Below are 19,855 nucleotides of genomic sequence, written 5' to 3'. Positions count from 1 at the left end.
AAGCTTTTCCTTGTCTACCGATCCATGAATATACATGCAGCACATGAACTAGTGTTTAAAATCTGAATTTAATGTTTAGCTAGGGTTGTTGGGAAGAACACAACTTATAAATTGAGTTGTTGGGAAGAACACAATTAATTTTACTATTTTGCTAAGTATTTTTGTACTTTTATTTTATTTTTAATTTTTTAAGAACTCCAAATCTTGGCAGTACTTCTGCCCCCCATCGCAAATAATTGAAGTGACTTTGTTAGAGAGCTTTAATGCTAAGAATGACGTATAATAGCAGGCATCACCTCACTACCAATCGCACAGCAAAAAACAAAAGAAAGAAAGTAAATATCTCCAGGTATCTAAAAGAGTGGCTTGTTTTCTTTATAAACTAGTCCTGCTTCACTTTCCAATATCTCTCTATATTAACTCCTCAAGCTGTCATTTTACTTTTTCATAGCAAGATTCTCTCCTATCTGGTGATCATCATTTGCAGTTCTGTCCTAGAATGTCTCTAGACATTGCTTCTGAACGTGTTTGCTATGTTCACTGCAACTTCTGCAACACCATTTTAGTGGTATATGTGCCTCTCTAATCTCTCAGTACTCTCCCTCTGCGTGCTTCACTGATCAAGAATCTATCTAGCTAGCTAGCTAGCTTGGTTCACCGATCTTTTCATCAATTCTCAGATTCTTGTTGATCTTTAAAAGTTCAACTTCATGTATTTGAGTCATCTTTCAAGTTAATTTCTTCAAGAGAATCGCTCAAAATGTTTTTTCAAGGAGTGCTTTAATTTTGTTGATACATTTTGTATGCTAGGGTTTTGGTTCAAACATACTGGGTCCATTTCTTTGATTCTGCACAGAAAAAGAAATATATTACATCCATAAAGAAAACCCATCTTCTTAACTTGTTTTGTTTTAAGGATCTTGTTCATTATATAACTAGACAGTCCATGTTTCTTTCGTATGTAAAATTACTGAAGAATTCTCGATCCATCAGAAACAGATGGAACTTTTTTTTATTTATCTTAAGCTAATTTGCTCGATCCATGGTCTTTCCTTTTGTTCTTTTCTATGGAAAGATCCATGGTCATTGAGCATATTTCTTTTCTGTTTTATACAAATATTATCATCATATTTATTTCTTATGATCTATTTTATATTTGTTTATAGCACCTATATATATACTTAATTTTACCGAAACATTCACCCTCAGTATACTGGAAGGTAAAAGCCATGTCTATGGCCGGATGTGTCAGGAACCTAGGGTTTCTTGCAAGAGCCCTTTCTTGTCCAAGGAATACTGCTGCTCTCCACCAATTCATCATGTCATCATTACTGTTTGTTTTTATTAGTATTTGATAACAAGGGTAAGATTTGAAAGTGTGTGTGTGTGTGTGTGTGTGTATTTTTATGAAGATCAAAGTTATATCCCTTGTGTAATTCAACTTTTTTTCCCACTAAAAGATCTGCTGATTTATCCCTACAACAAGCAAAACTGCTTTAGAGAAGTAAAAAAAAAAAAAAAAAAAACTTGTATCTACTCCTGGAAGGCCCAGGAGGCACAGAGACCAACAGCTTTTGCTGTGCAGTGTGCCTTCGAAATTTAGACTTTAATTTGGTGGCGGAGATTTTGTTTTTTTAATGTTTTTATTTATTTTTATTTTTTTGTCATCCACTGTTGAAAACTTTATTTTCTCAACATAAAATAATCCTTGGATGCACAAGTTCGTTTCTTCATAAATATACAAATAAGCTTCGTATAAACAGATAAGTTGTATCAAGAAAAAACTTGCATTCACTGCACATATATATATTATGTTTCACTTTAAGGAAATTAATCAGCGGTGTAGATTTCATGACTGACTGCAACAAAAGCAGACTGATATGCTCATAGATCCATTTCTCTCTTTATTCATAACCATGTTTCAGAGCCCTGATTGCTGCTTGGTGTTTTCTGTTCATGTCATGTCATTTTCCTCTCTCTCTCTCTCTCCAATTTTAAAGTTTCACTGAATGCGTACAGTGTCAGACGCACTGAAATATTGGAATTGTCATACTAATTGTGAAACATCAGTAGTACTAAGTTTAGTTTACATTATCAAGTAAACCTCCTTCTCCCGGTTGTCCAAGACAAAAGGATATGAAATTAGAAAATTTGGTCATCTTCATCAAATTCTTATCTTCTTCTTCTTCTTCCTTTGAGATCAATTTTATGCACTTTTAGTTTTATAGATTTATTCTCAGTGCTCCCATAGAAAAGAGAGATTTTACTATATATATGCATATAAATTTGAAAGCTCATTTAGTAGTTTCTGTTTTTAAGAAACTATTCAGTTCCATTTACAAGATGTCTATATAATTTTAAAATTTAAGGGTTTTTTTTTTTGGGATAATCCTTTTGCAGGTTAATATTCCATGCAGTGCCAATTCTATATTGCTGAATACTGTGACTGTTAGGTGTGGACGTTGTGCTAATATGCTGTCTTTGAATACTGGATCTTTGCTACAGACTTCACATCCTCAAAATTCTCATGTGAGATTATATAATTGAGAAGATTATTGCTGAATTTGAAGGGGAAAAGCTGCTTAATTTAGGCCAGCTGTTTATATACAATATTATAATTGTACAGTAAAAAAAAAGGAAAGGAAGAACAGGGGTATATTATAATTGTATTGAACATAATATATATCTCTTGACATTTATTGATTTACGAATTTTGCAGAAACAAAACTTGCTTTATCAAGATCTAAGCGAGGGTTCCCAGTCTTCTTCCACGGGCAATAGGGTTTCTGCATTGGAACCTTCGCAGAATGAACAGCCCGGCAGAACAGTAGCAGTGCATGGTACTATATCTCTCCCTTTGTTTGTGGGTGTGTGGAATCCCTAGCCCTAGCTGTCCCTGTTAACCAGAGGGTGATATATATACATGGAGTCGTTTTTATATTGTTAATTAGCTGTTTAAGAGACAGAAACAAAAACAAAATAAATCTATGACAATTTTGGAATGAATTTTTTTATTTTTAAAATAAAAAATATATATTTATTATCTCTGATTCGTCTGTCCTTAAATAGTAATAAAACGCTACAAAACAACGTAAATATAAAAAAGTTGTATAAACACATATCATTAATTAGTTTACATGTTGAGAGAGTATTATAGAATCTTAAAATTTTAGTTTGTATAAATGCTTAATATTGTAGTGTTTAATTGAAATGAATTAAAGCTGCAACGGGGAAGAAACAACGGACTCCTTCAGCATACAACCGATTTATTAAGTGAGTATTCGTAGCTTAGCTTCCCACTTTGATTACCACTTTAATTATGTGTTTTTACTAATCCTTGAACCTTTGTCTGTTTAGAGAAGAGATTAGAAGGATAAAGGAAAAAAATCCTGAGATTAGCCACAGAGAAGCTTTCAGCAATGCAGCCAAGAACGTAAGTTGCAACAATATTAATGATCTTCTTTTTTTCTTTAAATTTCTAGGGTTGATCTTCCAGTCTTCACCCATGAATTCTTGAACGCTGGGATAATTAACCCAAAGAAAATCTAGCTAGCCATGTTTGTTTTAGTGGATATATATGTAGAGGAATATACTTATATGTGTGTGTGGGTTTCAATAACTGTTTGAGTTTAAGAAGATCTTCCATGTTTAGGGTTCATCATGCAAAGATTTCCGAATTATCTTTGGAATTAACAAGAAGTTAACCATTGAATAACATTTAATTTATCTCCTCTATATCAATTCTTCTTGTTTCATTTCAGTGGGCTCATCTCCCTCACACCCAGTCTGGTCTCACACTCAACGACACCGGCATGGATGCATAAGGTGCTGCTCGTACGTCCGGCCAGCAAGGAGCCTAATAAAAACATTTTGGCCATATCATTGCCAAGAAGTTTGCTTATAAACTAAAGTAATCATGCATGGTACTGTGATTATTTTGATAATAGCTTGTTGATTTCAAAGGATTCTCAGCTTCGGTCTGGCGCAAGACTCCAAAGCTTTACCTTCATTGCTTATTGTAATAATCAGTGACTTTTGCAAGGACCATTTTGAATAAAACTAGTTGCAAGACTGTGTTAGGGGAAAGAATAAGACGTATAATATTCAAGTATACGCAGAAGAATGCTAGCAGTTATAACGAATAATTAATATACATAGTCGTGCTTGTATGTCTTGTCTTGTTGAAGGCCTTCTCTGAGCAATTGCAACTTGGAGCTCGACCAATGATAGGAAACGTGTGGATTGACTATTATTGCCTGCATCGTACGTTTGCTGGTGGGTCAACCTCAGAGTTCAGGCCCTGATCATGACTCCTACCTGAGCTGTTAGAGGCAACCGAGTGGTAATGGGCAATGGTTTGTAGTTTGATGGGAACCATACGAGCTCTTGACAAGCCAACATCACCATTATTACTGAGCAGTGAGAACCCTTGAGTCGAGGGCAAGAACCAAAACAAAAATGGGAAGAAGACATTCCAACACCCCCCCGGTATCCGGCAGGTTTTTTGGGCGGAGTATTACCTGAGATTCCCATGGCATCATTAAAAGAAGAACAACAAAAGTATTTGTGAATGATATATGGTAACACGATCTCGGAGCTTTTCTATTTGTTGAGCAAATAGGTTTTAGCATATTAAAATGATACCACGCTAAATTAACTTAAAATGATATTGTCAAAATTCGTAGGTAGTTGGCTTGGATGATCTTCAAAAGCTTACTTTGAGTCGTGTGGATTACAGGCATGATTGATTTTTCATGTACATCTCCGTACCACTACAGAAAAAATATTATTTTTTAATGATATTATCTAAAAGATTTGATAAAATATATAAATGTTATATATATTATAATAACATTGCATGATTGTTATTATTAATATATACTTTAGTGAAATTGTGGTATATTATCATTAAGAATATTAGATATAAAGGCGTTTGTTTCAAATGTCATTAAATTTTTATGGCATTTGAAACAAATTATTGTAGATTCAATGTCAATTAAGTTAATTATATATCATATTTTTAGTAAAATTTATATACTTATTTTTAAAGTAAAATAAATTCCGTTGAACATTATATATAATAAAGACAATCACTTTAAATGTCATAACATGCACTTGCAATAACATTTTACTTAAAATACCAATTTAACTATTAAATAGTTGCAACTAAAATTTCAGTTCGTAGTATTATACGTGTTATTGGATACAAGCAATTCAAATCTATCATTATTTTAGTTCAATTGGTATTATCTATTGACTCTCCATTTTCTCCAATATATATATATATATATATATATATATATAGAGAGAGAGAGAGAGAGAGAGAGAGAAAAGGGGGGGAGCTAAGCAAGATATAATGGTATTTTTTTATTTGCTTCGAATTATTAATTTTTTTTTGTATTTTTAGATCATTTTGATACACTAATATTAAAAATAATTTTTAAAAAATAAAAAAATATATATATATTTTTGATACATTTCTGAGTAAAAAGCAACCGCAACCATACTCCTAAACACGCTCTAAGTTGTTGACTGATCTTGAAATAAGGGACACTCTAATTTTTAAATTAATAAATGTAGAAGTAGAAAATAATATGAAAGAAAAGAAAATAGAATGAAGTTATAAGGAGTGTGTATATGTGAATGTAGTGTGTTTTTATATGTGAAGCATGTACTTAAATTATGGAATGGTTAATTGTGGTTCCTGAAATTGTTGATTAGTTTCTACTCATGTATCAAACTGTCTAGCCTTTCTTGCATGATGACCAAAGTATATATAGACATTGGTCATGTCTGCTTACCTCTCAGAGCATAGAGAATGGTGCTCGGGTGTCTTAGTGTGAGTTACATGTATCTTGTGGAGTGTGGAGAGGGGAGTTGAACCATTGGAAAAGAAGTTGGTGTTGCCATTGGTTGTGCTTATTATTCTATAAGTGGAGAAGTGTCGAGTGTCGAGCTGGTGTATCTAGCCATTCAGGTCTATCTTGAATGGTACAAGATAACCATTGGTGAAAAAGATGGTGTTTACTTTGCATAGAAAAATTTCATGTACAGCTTGGAATGTGTGTCTACATGGTCTTGAGTACTTAAAAATGCATAGAGGTATGTACTTGGGATAGTTTTTAAACAGACCAAGGTGAGTGTTGAGTGTCAAGCTGGTGTATCTAGCCATTCAGGTCTATCTTGAATGGCTAAAAATTATAGTTGCATGGGCTTGGTCAAAGTAACTAGGATGGTGAATTTTCTATAACATCATTTTCCCCTTTAAGTCTTTTAAACAATCATATTTAGAAGATTTTGACCAACAAAAATGGAGGAAAGAAAATAATTATTGGTTTATGCAATTCTGTTACCTTTTCATGGCTTTTGTTAACGTGCCTTCATAAGAGTTCTTCTTATATATCTTTAATGTTTTTTTTTAATAGTTAGGAAAGTTTCATTAGTTTTATATGTTTCATTAGGATATTTTAATAAAGATATGGAGATCTTATTATAAAGAATTTTTGTTGGAGACTTAGAGATATATTTGGAGATATAAAGAATTTAACGGAAACAGGAAGATTTCATCATAAAGATTTTTCATTAGAGACATTAGAGATATGAAGAAACATTACTACTTTTATTCAAAGTTCATAAGATAATAAAGATATAATATATGAAAATTATTTTATCTCGGGTAGTTAATTATAGGATTTTTCTCTTTTTATTCTAGTTGCATCTCATTATTTATAAATTGTTGGAGGTTTCTTCTTCATATCAATATTTCTATATTCTTTTTCATGTCATGGCATTACTTAGTGTCATGACATGATCGTAGAGAAAGTGATAGAACTTATAAGGATTTATTGTATTTATATCACTCTTCATATAAGATAGGTATCGCGTAAAATCATTTCCTTAAATAGCAACCAATACCTCAGAACGTGTAGTAGTAAAAGGTCTTATCAAGAGCTTATAGAATGTTAGGGGATCACGAATGGATCCTTGGTGCTTCTCTTGTATGCCCTAGTAAAAGAATGATGAAATTGTAAAAATCTACTCTTTAAAAATAAAGGTGTTTTTGTCTGATCGTGCTTGCTTCTTCTACTCTAATATGGTTCTCTATTGCATGTTTCACGTTAAGGAGGATTCTATTAGGAAAAGCATATTGGTGTTCTCGTAAAGAGTAGTTGTATACTTCACTTATTAGAACTTTAGTGGAAATAGGTTTGAGTATATTTTTCATGTTTAGCATTTCATTGTCAAATATTTAGAGATACTATAATGCTTTCATCTTTTTTATTAGGTGATGATGAAGAGTTCATTCATGCTTGCTTTTTTTTTTTTTGCTAGTATGCTAGTACTGAAATGAAAGATGATCTTAATGCAAAGATCATGAAAGTCAAGGATAGAGCCAAGCTCAAGGTTATGATACCATACCTAAATAGATTCATTAAATGTTATCGAGAGAATTTTACATATAACATCGCTTTTTTGCATTACAAGCTCTTGAATTCTTCTAATGTTTTATATATGCTTTATAAGATCTGTAAAACCATTGTAATTATCTAAGTTGGCCTTCACCGAGATATTGTTTTGGTTGAGATGAATGTGTAACACTTGATGATACAGTGCAAAGTCCCCCTACCTATTACGAATGTTGTTTATTCTTAATAGCTCATGTCTTATCTCATGTCTATGTTTTTTTTAAAATGGAGCATATGAATGAGACTCAAAAGAAGATTTGGTAGTAGACAATCATGTGGTTAGGACTTATTAAAAAGTGTCATTTATATTGAGAACAACCCCTTCATAAAATTAGAATATTGTGTCTATTTATATCATGTTCCTTGAAGAAACTAGAATTGTTTATGTGTACTTGATGCATGTAATAGAGCTAGGAGTTCTTGTTGAGGGAATGGAAGAGTGCAAAGATATTCTTGTAAAGCTAGAATAACATTGTTAAATACTTTCACTTAATAAGATATTTGTTGGAGATATAGAGGAGCTGAAGTTCTTGTAATGAGGAGATTAATTACTCTTTTATTTCTTAGAGTGTCTAAATTGTTTACTTTGAAAAATAATTTTTGAGTAAGGAGGTGTGAAAAGAAAATGAATTAGTTGATGTTCAAGTTCCTACAAACAACTCCACTAATGAAGTCGTGAAAACATTAGATAAGAATTGGGCTTGCCATAGATTCATCCTAAGTTATTTATTGGTCTTAAATGCAGGCTTTTGTCTCTAGCCAAGGTTGTTCATGAAAAGCAAGTCCTCTATTTGAAAAGTGGATACTCTGATGTTTAAGCTAGTAAATGTACAACGAAAAAATGGAATGAAGTTATAGAAGGTGTGTATTTGTGAATGTTATGTGTTTCCATGTGTAAAGTTGTTGTTTTGTTGAATAATTTATTGTAGTTTCTAGAATGGTTGAAGATTGTTATTCATGTATCAAATTATTTGATTCTTTTTACCTATCACCAAGGTATTTATGGACATTAATCACGTCTGCATACCTCATATAGTATGGAGAGTGGTGCTCAAGTATCTTGATTTGAGTTACTAGTATCACATAAAGCGTGGGGAGGGGAGTTGAACTTTTAATGAAAATCGAAGTTGATGCTAACATGTTAAATCGTTTGTCGAAAATGGTTAAAATCGGGTGAAATCGTTTAGGACCGTTGATGTAAATGTCATGTCCAGAAAAAGTATTAAATTGGCTTCCTTTTTCATATTTTCAATGATAACTTAGTTATCAAATAGAAAAAAAGGGGTGTGCGAAGCATGCTCAAATCATCTCCTTTCTCGAAGGCTGGAAAAGGCCTGGAAAAAAACTTAAACCAAATTTGCATCATCTCAATAGTCTTATTAATATTTTTTTTTGAATTTTTAAGAAAAATTTAATAATCTTTCAAATTTATTTTTATCTCAAAATTATTCACAACCTTTATCACATACATTCCAACTCATAATGATATTGGAATTTGTAAGGTATTCACTATCCAATATAAAACTTAAATCTGCTTTACTAGTTGACTTTCAAAAAGACAATTTAAAGCTTATTTTAAAACGGGTAAGGGCTTTGTGTTTATTGAAAAAATAAAAAAATAAACACTAGTTATATAAAAATTTATTTTTTTGAATTTTTTAGATCTTTTGATTAGTTTTTGCATTAATCAAAGAATAAGTTTTCCTTTTTAAGAAGCACAACGTATATTAATCTTATGGATAAAAGAATTTAATAAATTTTTCTAAATGCTATCTTTTGGATTTTGATATATATCTACAAATAAAACACCATAATATACCTCCTTGAAAAGATTACTTAGGTATTTAATATCTAACTTTTGTTTTTGTTTCTTACAATAGACAATTGTTTTCTTAAACAAATAAATATTTATTTGATTTTCATGTGTATAATAATTCTTTGTTTTTTAAGCCTCTCAAAATCAATTTTCTTATTTAAAACTATACTATTATAAAACCCTTAATTAAATGACCATTGTTTTTCACTCTCATCTCATAAGACGAAGAAATATAACACATAGATTATTAAATTAAAAATTTCTACAAAATTGGATATTCCTTGATTAACTAGGTAATTAATAACTTAAAATAACAAGTTTTAAATTTTGATATATACTGCCAAATAAAATTATTCATGAGTAAACCCAAACCAAGTATATAATTAAATATATTTTGTAATATGATACATAATATTTTTTAAAAATATTTTGAGTTTTTATTTTTATTTTTTAATATTAATATATTTAAATACTTAAAAATCATTTTAAATTAATAATATAAAAAAATAATTTAGAAAGTAATTTTCAAAATAGGTTCAATCATGTCACCGCACACTTAGATGCCTTCTTGTAATAATTTTTTTTAATGTATTTTTATTTAAAATTATATTAAAATAATATTTTTTTTATTTTTTTAATATTAACTCATAAAAATAGTATAAAATAAAAATAATAATAAATTTTATAAAAAAAGATATCTAATCATTAAAAAAATAAAAATAAAAATAAATTTTATAAAAAAAATATCTAATCATTAAAAAAAATAAAAATAAAAATAAAGCTAGCTGACACTCTAAAGGCGGGGAGAAGTAATGATGATCTTTTGGTAGGCCACCAGGCCCACCACCATTCAATCGCTTCAAAAACTTCCATTCCATTTGGGTGGGTGCCAACTCACGAGTCACAGAGGCACAACACAAATTTTCCCATTTACTCAGTGAAGGTAAAGCGTACATTTCAGAATCTTTTTCTTTTCTTACATAATTTGTTGATGCTATGCTAAATGATTTGTTTCTCTACCGCCTTCGGCCATGTTTAAAAATTTTAGCTCCTTTTGTTGCAAAATTTAGTCCCAAAATCTCCAATTTCATCACTCTTTAAGTGCATTATCTTCGCTATTAGATCCTTGAAGAAGCACCGCACCCATTCTCATTTCACAACCCAGAATTGAATCGGTGGATTGACTCCGTAAGTAAGGTTGATGAGTTGGGGAAGTGTTTGTTGCACTCAGAATGCGACTCAATGAATTGACTTTATGCTATTTTTCCCTTTGTTTGATTGGATTGGATTGGATTATTGCGTTTTAGCATGTGAGAAGCATGACTGTGCAATGCACATCAGGTGTTCATTATTTTGACTCATTGAAAAGTGAGTAATCTTTAACTGTCCAAATGGGGAAGGAAGGCGAAACATTTCTTGTTGAGCATTTTATGGCCAAAGTGAATATGTTCCCATTTGTGCTTGGGGATTTGATCTTTTAATCCTTGAGTCCATACTTACGTATAATACTATTTTAAGCAGCGATGGAAGGTGAGGAAATAAGAGGGGGAGACAAACTTATATTAAGAGGGCTGATGTTTCATGGTTTCCATGGGGTGAAACCAGAGGAAAGGGCATTGGGTCAGAAGTTCTTGATAGATGTGGATGCTTGGATGGATCTTCAGGCAGCTGGCAAATCTGACTGCTTGTCAGACACTATTAGCTATACTGAAATTTACCGGTGAGACCTTTTCGTGCTTACGATCGGTCATCCAACATTTGTTAGTAGTGTCTCACGGCTCCTTAAATCAAACATGCATAATTTATGCCTCCTAATTAAGTGTTTTGTTTGTTTCGATTATTGACTTGGGTCATCTAACAGCATTGTTAAGGAAATTGTTGAGGGACCGCCACAGAATCTCCTAGAGTCAGTGGCTCAACTGATTGCTTCTACAACGTTGTCCAAGTATCCCCAAATATCTGCTGTTCGTGTGAAAGTTGGGAAGCCTCATGTTGCTGTTCCTGGTCCCCTAGATTATTTGGGTGTTGAGATTCTTAGACACAGAAGCAGTGACATGTCAAACTAAATTTCTAGTATGTAATCCATTTGGCACCCCGAGTTTGTTTGGAGTTACTGTTTCTGAAGTTGTGTTTTGAACTTTAATACTTCTTAATGGACCATTGCATTTTTAACTTCGTTTTATAATCTTCGAATTGCAATGGAATAGAACTCATGGAATGACGGATTTCATGATTAAAAACAAAAATCAACATATAATTATGGGTGAAAGTGCAAGTGTAATGCTATACAAGACTGTCATGTGCCGTGACAGCCTCTCTCTCTCTCTAAACGATGATCAGGAAACTATATCCTCAACCTTTCTCCGGGGAGGCGGCCTTGGAAACTGCTGCTTCTGTGTAGACATTTGCTAACAGTTTCACTAAGCAAATACACCAGCAAAAGCCTTGATCCCGAGCTGGCCAGAGTCAGTTGTGTGTATCCCTCTGCACCCTTTTACATCATCATATACAAATACTAAGGAAAAAATGTGAGTGGTTTTATTATTATCAAGGAAGTACAATTAAAGTCCATATATATCATCGATAATATATATATATCAAGCTTTTGCAATCACGTGTAGCCATTCCCTGAGACGAAAACAAGATCACTCATATCACTGCAATTTCGCATGCATGTTCAGCCATCATTTTAGATGAAAACAAGATTGCTCACATTCCAATGCTTTGGCATACACGATTCTACAAAACTTGTCTCAACAAAGATGCCAGGACATGGAAGGGGATTTTTTAACACTTCTACAGAACTTTCTACTAGGATTTGAAATATGGAAGAGAAAAGCCGGTTCATGCAGCCACACCACTTGGTTGTCGATCAGCAGCTTTGCCTTTGCGGTTCCATATTGACGTGGTCTCAATAAGCTTATGTGGTACCAGCTGCCTTTCCTTCTTAGTGAGCTTGCGGAAATTGTGGACTCTTAGCTTGGCGATCTTAGCCTCCTCCTCAGGGGTTGTCTCTCTTACTACTACTGTCAGTCGACTCTCGGGCCTCTCTCTAACTCCACATTTTCCTTTAGCATGGTAGGAAATTCTTTTCTTAAAAAATCCCTTTCCAACAAATGCTTCAGCTGCATGAAAAGAAGATGCAGGATAAGTAAAGTTCAGATAGAAGTGAGAGGTGCAAGTTCACCTGCATTACTTACCAACAAGGAGACGATCCGGATCTAACCCATGATTATGAGTTGCATTTGCTCGAGCGGAATGAATAACCTGCAAAACAAAGACTTTAGTTTCTTATCTTTTCTTCTTTATTTATAATGTCAAAAACTCTAGTCTGTTGAAGTTGAAATACTGGCTGCTACTGGAAAGCACAAAAACTGCTGGTCTATTCCAAGAAATGAGGTATAAGCCAACAGAGATCAGAGACTTGACATGATTTCAGAGACCTTTTGCAACTGAGAAATGAGCATGCATCATAAACATTAAAGTTATATCAATGCTCATATTTTAAATCATCAACACAATGATAGTTCATAAAAAATACCCAAGGGAAGAACTCTAATTTTATTTCAGAAAGTGAGTCTTTTTCTATCATTCCAGCTTCCTCAAGTGACATGATATTTTGTTTGTTTAATTATGGTGTAGCAATTAAGGAAAAAAAGAAATGAAAAAGTGGTGTCTAGATTTTTGATGGGTAGTCTGTGACCCAACTTATAAGCTGTTTTCTGTTTTCTCATCCCCAACAATCCCCATCGCATTGCAGGGAACAAGGAAAGACACTCCACTTTATGACTGAATCTATCAGACTCAATCACAACTTGGAAACTCTAACAGGCTATAAAATAGTTACCTGGAAGACAGTTTTTGCAGCTCGCTTTACTGTCAGTTGCAATTGCAATAGTGCATCTTCAACGCGCATGCCACGAACTAATGTAGCAACCAAGTTGAGCTTCTTAGGACTCTGAAGCCAGCAAGCCAAAATAATTCAAACAGTTAAGGCACATCTTTATTCAATTGATCTGCAGAAGACTAGAGACTGGCTTGCCTAGTCTTAGTCTTTTAGACCAGCCCTACTCCATCCATCTTGGCCCTATTGATCAAGGTACATCATAACAGGGCTTCCAAGTACCATATAAATGAATCTATTACATCTGAAAACTTATCCTACATTTACAGAAAACTATTGAATATTAAATACAACTCAATGAATTTTCAATCCATAGGATTACAAAGATCCACCTTGAGGGCATAAAAGTAGGAAACGATTCAGACCACAACTATTATATTCATCTTCACAACATTTGAATCTTAGGAGTCTCATCATCTAAATGGATCCAAATCCCAGAAAATTCACAACAGATGCAATATATGTACTAGTTTTGCAACTCATTCTAATTCTGAAACTTAAATTACTGGATTGAAATAATTCCAACAAAAAACAGATGATGAATAGACTTTCTCCACTGTCCAAAACCATCTTTCTATCAACTATAGCAACAAAAGAAGCTTTATATAAGTAGAAACACAAAGTAATGAAGTTTTCTCTCATTTCAAGGACAATCTGATCTCGCAAATAACACACCAAATAACATTTTATTGATTATCAGTAAAATAATCACCTAGGATCTTCCATGAAAAGGGGAAATTTTGAGGAGTTATAAATTCGTTGTCCAAAACCATCCTTTTATCAGCTTTACCAAAGAAAGAAGCTTTATATAATCACCAAGAATCTTCCATGAAAAGGGGAAATTTTGAGGAGTTATAAATTCATTGTCCAAAACCATCCTTATTAACTTTGGCAAAGAAAGAAGCTTGATATAAGTAGAAGCACAATGTAATGAAGCTTTCTCTTATTTCAAGGACAGTCTGCTTTCACAATTAACACACCAAAGCCACCTTGTCAGCTTGATCAACTTGACCTTAGGTATTATATGAGTATTTTCTTGGTTATCAGTAAAGTGATCACCAAGGATCTTTGGTGAAATGGAGGAATTTTGAGAGTTGCAAATTAAATTGTGTGATGCACAAGATAAATGTTGCCTCTCATACCATTTTTATGCCCTTTAACACTGCCTGAACCGTTTCAGGTTTAGAGACTGCCTTTTGTTCAGTTTTTCCACTCTCTAATGCTAGCATAGGAGTGAATGGAGATGAAACAGGTTGCTCCTCAGAAGAATCTGCTAGTAGTTTCCTTGAATTGGAAATGCCCTGGAAAGATGACAGGAGCAGCAAATTATGATTGCAAAACAAAGGGGAAAAAAAGAAAGAACTTATGCAGGATAAAATAATCCAACCTTTATTAGAACTAACCTAAATATATTGTATCAGTAAAATAAGTACATTAAATCAATAATCTGTGTTGTCTACATAAGTCAAATGAAGGTGAAAAAAAAAAGGATATATTAAGTCTAAACCATCAAATCATGCTGCCAATGGCTGTTTAATTCCAGGTCAGAGACAAAAAAAAGGCCAAAGTATCTAGCATCCATTTTAAATCAGAAAATTCATATTAATAAATAGTTTATGTAAGCGAGCGGGTGATCAAAAGAATATGCACAAAGAGATCCTTAATTGGCAAATATCAGCATAGCCAAAGACACAATCGTCACATCCTCCCATCCTCTAATGGTTGACGCTTTACAAATGCAATTTTTTTCACTGTCAACTTAGTACTTCATTAGATTTGATTTAAACAAATCTGACACAACTGGGAGTAAGTAATGGCGTGCCATAACTACAAATATAACCGATTTTACCATGAAAAAAAAGAATGAAATTCAGAAAATTCGTAACAATATAGCAAAAACAGAAAACCAAAAGGGGGGGTAGTGAATTATCATTACCGCCTGTTGCAAGAACTGATAAAAAGGCCTTGTCGAAACATTAGCAGAAGGCAATTTCCACAACCTCGGTAGATAAGACAACTCACCTGCCAAGAAAAAAAGGAAGTAAAACTCCACATCATATCATCCAACCCCTCAAAAAAAATAAAAAATCTAGATCAAAATAGAAAAACCCGTATAGCTAAAAAATTCAAAAACAGATAAAAAAAAAAAAAAGAGTGACCAGGTAAAAGAGAAGAATCCAAGCGAGATGTAGTGGTGGTGGTAGTAGAAAAATGGGCAATGTGATTGTGCTCTGCACTTCTTCTCCCAACTTGACGAATCAAAGACTGTAGATGTCTTTGCCAACCCACCATGACTTCAAAACCCTATACATGAAATAGTGGGATTTTATAGAGAATAATGTAAAACCCTAAACCCTTGTCGAATAAGCCCAGATTCCATCTCTGATTTTTACAAAAAAAAAAAAATAGAAATCCATTGGAGATTATCATTATTACCTGATTCAAAGAAACAGTCACTACACGCTGGTAGATAGTGTTGTTAAACAGAATAGAAAAATGACGCCAAACGGCTTCTTCTAAGCGAGGAGGAAAGACAAACAGCAGCTCCTCTTCAGACTTCAGACGCAGTGTAAGTACAGCTTCAAGGGTTCGGGTTGGGCCGGAAAAATGACAAGTTAAGAAAAGCCCAGCCCAAATAAAACCCCAACAAAGATTTTCTTTTTTCAAAGATGATGTTAGTGTTATTAAACTTGGTTTAGTTGGTCTGCCACGTTACTCATTAAATCTGGAATTTGATTTGGATGTATAATCTAGTGGGAATTGATTAAGATAAACTAGGTTAATCTGGTTAATTATTCAAAACTAGGTGGGTTAGTGTTACTACTTGTCTTTTAAAATAATATTATTTTAATTTTATTTAAAAAAATTAAAATAATATTATTTTAAACAGATCCAGATTAATTTTAATTTACTTAAATATTAACTTTTATAACTATCTTACATAATATTTATTTATAATACCATCTTAAAATTTGTATTTAAATTACACATTAGATATTTGTGGCACTACTTTTGGTTTCAAGCCATGCTTTTAATTTATTGCAGTAGAAAATCTTTAGTAAAGTGGCATTTTTAATTAAAGTAATGAGATAAGTGCTTTTTTGTTTTTCAAATAATAGCCCTTCATTGCTTGCTTCAAGGCCAATCAAAGTCATTTAAAGCTTCATTTTTATAAAGAAGATCTACAACCACGAGAATATTTTTTATTATTGTAGTGAAGGTTTTTTTTTAAAATATTTTTAATTGAAAATATATTAAAATAATATTTTTTTTAAAAAATTATTTTTAATATCAGAACATCAAAATAATCTTAAAACACAAAAAAAATTAATTTGAAGCAAAGAAAAAAAATAAAAATTATTTTTAAAACCGCTTTTTGAAATGCAAAAAAAACAAACTAATATTTGCTTCCCTTCATCACTTTGATGGTAGTGGTTAGATCATAATTTGAGGTGTTAGTTTAATATGTTTTATAGTTAATCAGTTGATTACGTGTCATTATCATATAAATACATATTTATTATTAAAAAAAGCTTAATTTATTTTTGATATTCATAAAATATTAGATTAATGAATTAGAGTAAAGATATAATTCATGAGACAAAAATGCTTTGTAAAAAAAATTATAAAGTTCATATAATTATGAGATTCTTATTGCATCATAGCATTATTCATAAAATATTTTTAGTCAATGCTCTTTTAAGTATTGGACATTTATTGGAATCGTAAAGACTGATATGTATTTATATATTTTTTTCCTTCTGAAAGGAAGCAATTGTTCTCATAAGTTGAGGTATAAGATATACCTAGAACTAATATGTAGGTGTTTGTCATAATATATGTATATTGAATTGACGTACATGAGAATTTCAAATGAAGAAATCACTTATATCTATGAAAAGACTCATGTGAAGGTTATGTAAGTGATCCTTGAACTTAAGATAACTAAGTCATTTTATACAGAGAATGTTATGTTTTGATCTTGTTACATATTATTTTAATCGAGATAATAAAATGGTAGACATTGAGTAGAACATGAACTATATGAAAGTACTTGAGTGATCAAGAGATGATTCATCACCCTATGTGAATTAGATAAAATATTTCATATATTCTCAAATAGTATTGACTGAGAAATAATTGGTCAAGGTGGAATGAGATTTGAAAAAAGTTTCAAATCGTATTCAAACAATCAATAATGATTACGCAAAGAATAAGCATGATTTAACATGACAAACATATTTCATGCTCTAATGCTAAATTAGAATATTATTGATGAAATGATATTAATTATACTAAGAAACCGATCACTAAGAGGTTAAGTCAAACCACTAATGACTTTTCTAATATTTAGAAGATCATGACACATTGCTAAACGATGCACCTAATCTTTAAATATAAATTAATTAATTTTTTTAATTGATAATAAATTAGATTATTTAATTTATTTAATTATAATTATAATTTATATTTGGGTCAATATATTAGGAACGTAATAAGGTTACATACATTAAGATCCATTAGTTAGAAATTAAGCTGGGATGATTTAATTAAGCATGAATTGATTAAAATATATTTTAGAAATTAAGGACTAGAATATAATTAATACGATGATTATATTTCTAGATATAGAAAAATCAAGTAAAGACTTAATTAAGTTAATTTCTAAAATTATCCTGGATTAATATATGAATATTATTCAAAGGTAAATTGATATTTTATTAATTTATAGAATTTTTCATATTTTCTTATAAATAATAAGATATGTCTCTTGTCTTATTGGAAAAGTGGTTGTATGTTAGATAGAAAAACTACATAAACACAATATTTAAATTAGCACTCTAGGCATGGCAATCTTTTTTCTCCAAAATAGGGATTTAGAAGATTTTTTATGAGTGGTTCGTGTGGATTATCATTAGAGGCCAGATAATTTAGCAACTTGTGGTTTGCAACAATCGAGCCTTTAAAGAATTATTCAAAGCCGAAAAAGATCAGATTTTCAGGTAATAAAACTCTAAACAACTCTAGATTTATATCTAATGGAATCTTAAGAACTCCCGAATAATTTTGTTTTATAATTTATGTTGCGTAAATGATTTTCAAGAACATGATATGAGAACCTAAAAAAAAAATACAAAATTCAGGATTTTCCAGGTAAAGAACTAACAAAAAGATGAATTAATGCTTCTTCATTAAATCCATAAGATCCAATTATGTTAAAGTTGTTTAGCTTTACATCAATATGGTTAAACCTAGGAAACATAAGAGTTTGCTTATCCACACATATTTCAATAATTGCAGCTTCAACTCCTCCATATTTGAAGATTCTAACATCTCAAACGCTGGTATAGCCCTTCCTACAACAATCTTGCACTGCATTGGAGCCATACTGAAAATATAACATTTGTTTTTGTGTGTGTGTGTGTGTATTGTTGAGAACAAATTGGAAATAGTGAAGGGTTTATGTATAAGTAATTCATGCTTGAAGCAATATAAGATGGCCAATTGCAAGTTCCATTCATTCCAAATGCATTTTGTAGAGAGATAATAATATTTTCATTCCTCGTCACATAATATTAAAAAAGAAAAAGGAAGAGGCCTTCGTGTGTCACCATGGCCTCTAAATGAAAACACAATATATTTGTATAGTTCTTTGGTTATTATTATTTTTTTAATTTTATGTTGTGTTGATGGGTGACTAGCTTGATGATTTATTTTATGCTCCTTTTTTTTTTCAGTCTCAAAATAAGTCTTGGCATTGATTTAGTTAGAAAAATTCAATTTGATTGTTTGCAAAGAACTAAAAATGAGGGGATCAAAATTGAAGTGAAATGAAGTAGCAGCTTTTTATCTAAAAATAAAATATTTTTTATTTTTGGTCGTTTATTTCTTCCTTTTTTTTTTCATTTCAACCATCTAGTTTTTTTCTTAAATTTTTTCCTTCTACATTAATTGTGTTAATTGATTATTTGGTTCATGTTGCTTCTTTTTTTTTCCCAGATTATCACAATCTTAAAAAAATATCTCAACATTGAGTTGGATATTGATTTTGCACAAACTAATTCAATTTTGTTGTTTTAAAAAAAAATGAGGGAACCAAAATTAAGCTCTTGGTGAAATGGAAGCCCTTTTAAAAAAAAAAAAAAATGTGTTAGTGCTCTTTAGGTTTAAAATTTTGTCAGAATTCACTTTTGGTCCCTTTAGTTGAAAATTTTGCAATTTGGTTCTAGACTTCATTATATTCACATTGCAATTTCTAGGTTAGAGAGAGGAGAGAGAGTCGTTGAATTATAACGAATGAGATAGAAAGTTATTGATTAACCATATTCTAACAACAAAAAAAGCTAATTTTAATGTTAACAAGTTCCATTTGATGAAAGGAGTTGAAGTCTTTTAAAACTTTCATTTTACCTGAAAAGGTAGATTCAGGTTAAGAGAATTTTTTTTCCAATTTGATTTTGTGTGTTTGGATCATTTAAAGGGTTTTTGGGTTGATTAATTGGCTTTGAAAGGTTTCAGAGGTGTTTATTAAATGTTTTTATATGAAAATGAGTTTTAAATAGCTTTTTTTAGACAAGAATACCCCCTCCTTAATTTTCCAACAATCTTTGTGATTGTTGGATTTTGGGCAACATATGACACATCGTTCGCTCATTTAAATAATTAAAG

At 31.5% G+C, this 19,855-nt stretch overlaps 3 protein-coding genes across 4 annotated transcripts; 2 read left to right on the top strand and 1 right to left on the bottom strand.

Annotated features, from left to right (window-relative positions):
• The first annotated feature begins 349 nt into the window (after positions 1-349).
• On the top strand, positions 350-4,169 carry LOC118049616 (protein YABBY 1). The gene is made up of 6 exons (XM_035059661.2): positions 350-568; positions 2,401-2,529; positions 2,720-2,840; positions 3,222-3,273; positions 3,358-3,433; positions 3,762-4,169. Exons 1-6 carry the CDS (start codon positions 500-502, stop codon positions 3,822-3,824), a joined length of 510 nt encoding a protein of 169 aa, XP_034915552.1. The 5' UTR covers positions 350-499; the 3' UTR covers positions 3,825-4,169.
• Positions 4,170-10,087: 5,918 nt separating this feature from the next.
• On the top strand, positions 10,088-11,457 carry LOC118049632 (dihydroneopterin aldolase 1). 2 transcript variants are annotated; one of them, XM_035059683.2, is made up of 3 exons: positions 10,088-10,225; positions 10,804-11,002; positions 11,144-11,457. In XM_035059683.2, exons 2-3 carry the CDS (start codon positions 10,806-10,808, stop codon positions 11,346-11,348), a joined length of 402 nt encoding a protein of 133 aa, XP_034915574.1. In that variant the 5' UTR covers positions 10,088-10,225; positions 10,804-10,805; the 3' UTR covers positions 11,349-11,457. The 2 variants fall into 2 exon arrangements, with proteins under 2 accessions (XP_034915574.1, XP_034915583.1); XM_035059692.2 differs by lacking the exon at positions 10,088-10,225 and having other exon boundaries at positions 10,238-11,002.
• A 341-nt stretch (positions 11,458-11,798) lies between these two features.
• On the bottom strand, positions 11,799-15,780 carry LOC118049626 (uncharacterized). The gene is made up of 7 exons (XM_035059672.2): positions 15,623-15,780; positions 15,346-15,490; positions 15,123-15,208; positions 14,329-14,487; positions 13,130-13,240; positions 12,483-12,549; positions 11,799-12,407 (listed from the first exon to the last, which is right to left on the bottom strand). Exons 2-7 carry the CDS (start codon positions 15,476-15,478, stop codon positions 12,127-12,129), a joined length of 837 nt encoding a protein of 278 aa, XP_034915563.1. The 5' UTR covers positions 15,479-15,490; positions 15,623-15,780; the 3' UTR covers positions 11,799-12,126.
• Positions 15,781-19,855: the final 4,075 nt, after the last annotated feature.

Source organism: Populus alba, chromosome 16 (genome assembly GCF_005239225.2).
Source record: "Populus alba chromosome 16, ASM523922v2, whole genome shotgun sequence".
In the NCBI taxonomy this organism is placed as follows: Eukaryota; Viridiplantae; Streptophyta; class Magnoliopsida; order Malpighiales; family Salicaceae; genus Populus; species Populus alba.
Note: the sequence above shows the minus strand (reverse complement) of the source record. Positions and strands in the feature narration are given on the sequence as shown.

Coding starts and splice junctions, on each gene's coding strand:
- LOC118049632 (XM_035059683.2), top strand. CDS start 10,806: ATGGAAGGTGAGGAAATAAGAGGGGGAGACAAACTTATATTAAGAGGG. Junction 11,003..11,143: donor AGCTATACTGAAATTTACCG/GTGAGACCTTTT, acceptor GTCATCTAACAG/CATTGTTAAGGAAATTGTTG.
- LOC118049626 (XM_035059672.2), bottom strand. CDS start 15,478: ATGGTGGGTTGGCAAAGACATCTACAGTCTTTGATTCGTCAAGTTGGG. Junction 13,241..14,328: donor TGTTAAAGGGCATAAAAATG/GTATGAGAGGCA, acceptor TGCTGGCTTCAG/AGTCCTAAGAAGCTCAACTT. Junction 12,408..12,482: donor TCCGGATCGTCTCCTTGTTG/GTAAGTAATGCA, acceptor CTTTTCATGCAG/CTGAAGCATTTGTTGGAAAG.
- LOC118049616 (XM_035059661.2), top strand. CDS start 500: ATGTCTCTAGACATTGCTTCTGAACGTGTTTGCTATGTTCACTGCAAC. Junction 2,530..2,719: donor CACATCCTCAAAATTCTCAT/GTGAGATTATAT, acceptor CGAATTTTGCAG/AAACAAAACTTGCTTTATCA. Junction 2,841..3,221: donor CAGAACAGTAGCAGTGCATG/GTACTATATCTC, acceptor AATGAATTAAAG/CTGCAACGGGGAAGAAACAA.